Source organism: Chrysochloris asiatica, unplaced genomic scaffold (genome assembly GCF_000296735.1).
Source record: "Chrysochloris asiatica unplaced genomic scaffold, ChrAsi1.0 scaffold00064, whole genome shotgun sequence".
NCBI classification, from domain to species: Eukaryota; Metazoa; Chordata; class Mammalia; order Afrosoricida; family Chrysochloridae; genus Chrysochloris; species Chrysochloris asiatica.
This window is the reverse complement of record NW_006408582.1, coordinates 14,166,120-14,167,847: the sequence shown is the minus strand read 5'-3', so window position 1 is coordinate 14,167,847 and position 1,728 is coordinate 14,166,120. Positions and strand designations below refer to the sequence as shown.

The following is a 1,728-nucleotide window of genomic DNA, read 5'->3' as shown; positions in this document are numbered from 1 at the left end:
GAGGAGATCTGTGCGCATGCGTAGTAGAACCCTCCGGAGGGTGGGGCTGGGGTGTCCACTAGCTCAGGCACCCCTATAGTCACCAGAATGGAGGTGCGCAGACACCAAGGGACCAATGAACAGCTACCGAGAGAGAAGAATGTCCACATCTTTATCTCTGAGGTTCTGCCAGGCGTCTGTGGCCGCTCTGATCTTTCCCCCACGTGGTCTCACCCAAGATGGTGGCTCCTGGTGCAGCCGAGCAGCCCGGACTAGAAAGCAATAGATTTCTTGCTTCTGCCACAAATTCCCCGAGCTGTGAGCCTTCCAACCTTGTAAGTATTCCTTTATATGTGGTTCAGAGTTCTGGGACCATCCCGAGCCTGCTCGTTCGGGTATTCTGTGTTGTTGGCGGAGCTCTCTGCTATATGTCCACTCGATCCGCCATCTTGTTTGTTCTCCCCTATGCTAGTGTTTTTAGGACGATTCTTATGAGACATTTTTGCAAATAACTGAAACTTTTCTTCTCAGTTTGTATGAGGAATGAAAGGCTCTTTCTGAAACTATTTATAGGCTTTAAAAAAAGACATTGCCTTTGGAATGCATTTTATTGTGGTACAGTTCACTTCTACAGTTCTTCCCTTTAGAGAGAGCTTCACGGATCAAAGTATCTCACTGCAGGGGAAGGTATCCTGTTACAAAGAAATTGACCACTTGTCACTTCTACTCTCCATTTGGGTGCCTAGGTCACTCCATGGAATTTATCATCCCTTCGCCACACCTCAGAGGCTTACAAACCAGTTATTTTCTCAGATTCCAGCATCTGTGACCTTTAATGTAAACTCTATGAATCCCAGCATAATCTAGTTTACACCATCACCATTCTGTAACAGGTACTCCACTGGGCCATGGAAGAATACAGGAGGCCAACAGAAGTGTATCACAACCACTTCTAACATGGTTCGTTTGGGGCTGAAGGGTTTTTTTCCCCTCTTACAATCTGTTTTTGTGACTGTTCACTTGAGATTCTGATTTTTCTTTTTTTTTCCCCCACCTCTCAACATCCGTTTCTGTGGCAGCAAAATCTCCAGTTTTATAGCTCCAGTGATTGGGTGCCATCACTCACCTCCCCATGATGACAGGTCAGGGTCAGTGTCCTGGGAGTCAGCCGTTCTCACACACCATTGCAGAAACCAGCCAGTCCTCACAGAGTCAGAGACACCCTGTTCCAGGAAGTGAAAAAACCACAAAGATGGCATAATTGAAGAAAACGTCTATGTTCTTTACCAGGTGCCTCTTTAAACCTAATGACATGTTGTTTTGTTATATGCTGTCAAGTCGGCTCCAACACATAGTGACCCTATATAGGGTTTCCGAGCATCTGCTGGTGGGTTTGAACTGCTGATCTTGCAGTTAATATTCTAATGTTTATCCTATAGCACTACACCAAGACTCCCTGAAACTGTTGCTGCTCTAGATAAAGGCCTAAATCAAGATATGATGATATTCTGGCATAGTTACGGCTCTATCTATAAAAATTCTCTACCTAAAACAGGGGTGGGCAATGTTTTTTCTGTGAAGGGCCATTTGGATATTTATAATATCACTTATGTTTATGTTGCTATGAAAATAGCTCCTAGAATTATTGAATTTCAAACTCTACCTGCAGTTGCCTTGGCAGGGCCAGACCAAATGATTTCATGACCTTATATGGTTCCTGGGCCAGATGTTGCCCACCTCTGACCTAAA

General features: G+C 44.7%; 1 protein-coding gene across 1 annotated transcript in view; it reads right to left on the bottom strand.

Annotated features, from left to right (window-relative positions):
* Positions 1–1,113, bottom strand: part of ENTPD4 (ectonucleoside triphosphate diphosphohydrolase 4) — a 32,447-nt gene extending 31,334 nt beyond the window's left edge. Inside the window, exon 1 of the mRNA XM_006864445.1 lies at positions 1,106–1,113. Coding sequence (XP_006864507.1) covers positions 1,106–1,113 — 8 coding nt within the window. The remainder of the gene's footprint in view (positions 1–1,105) is intronic.
* Positions 1,114–1,728: the final 615 nt, after the last annotated feature.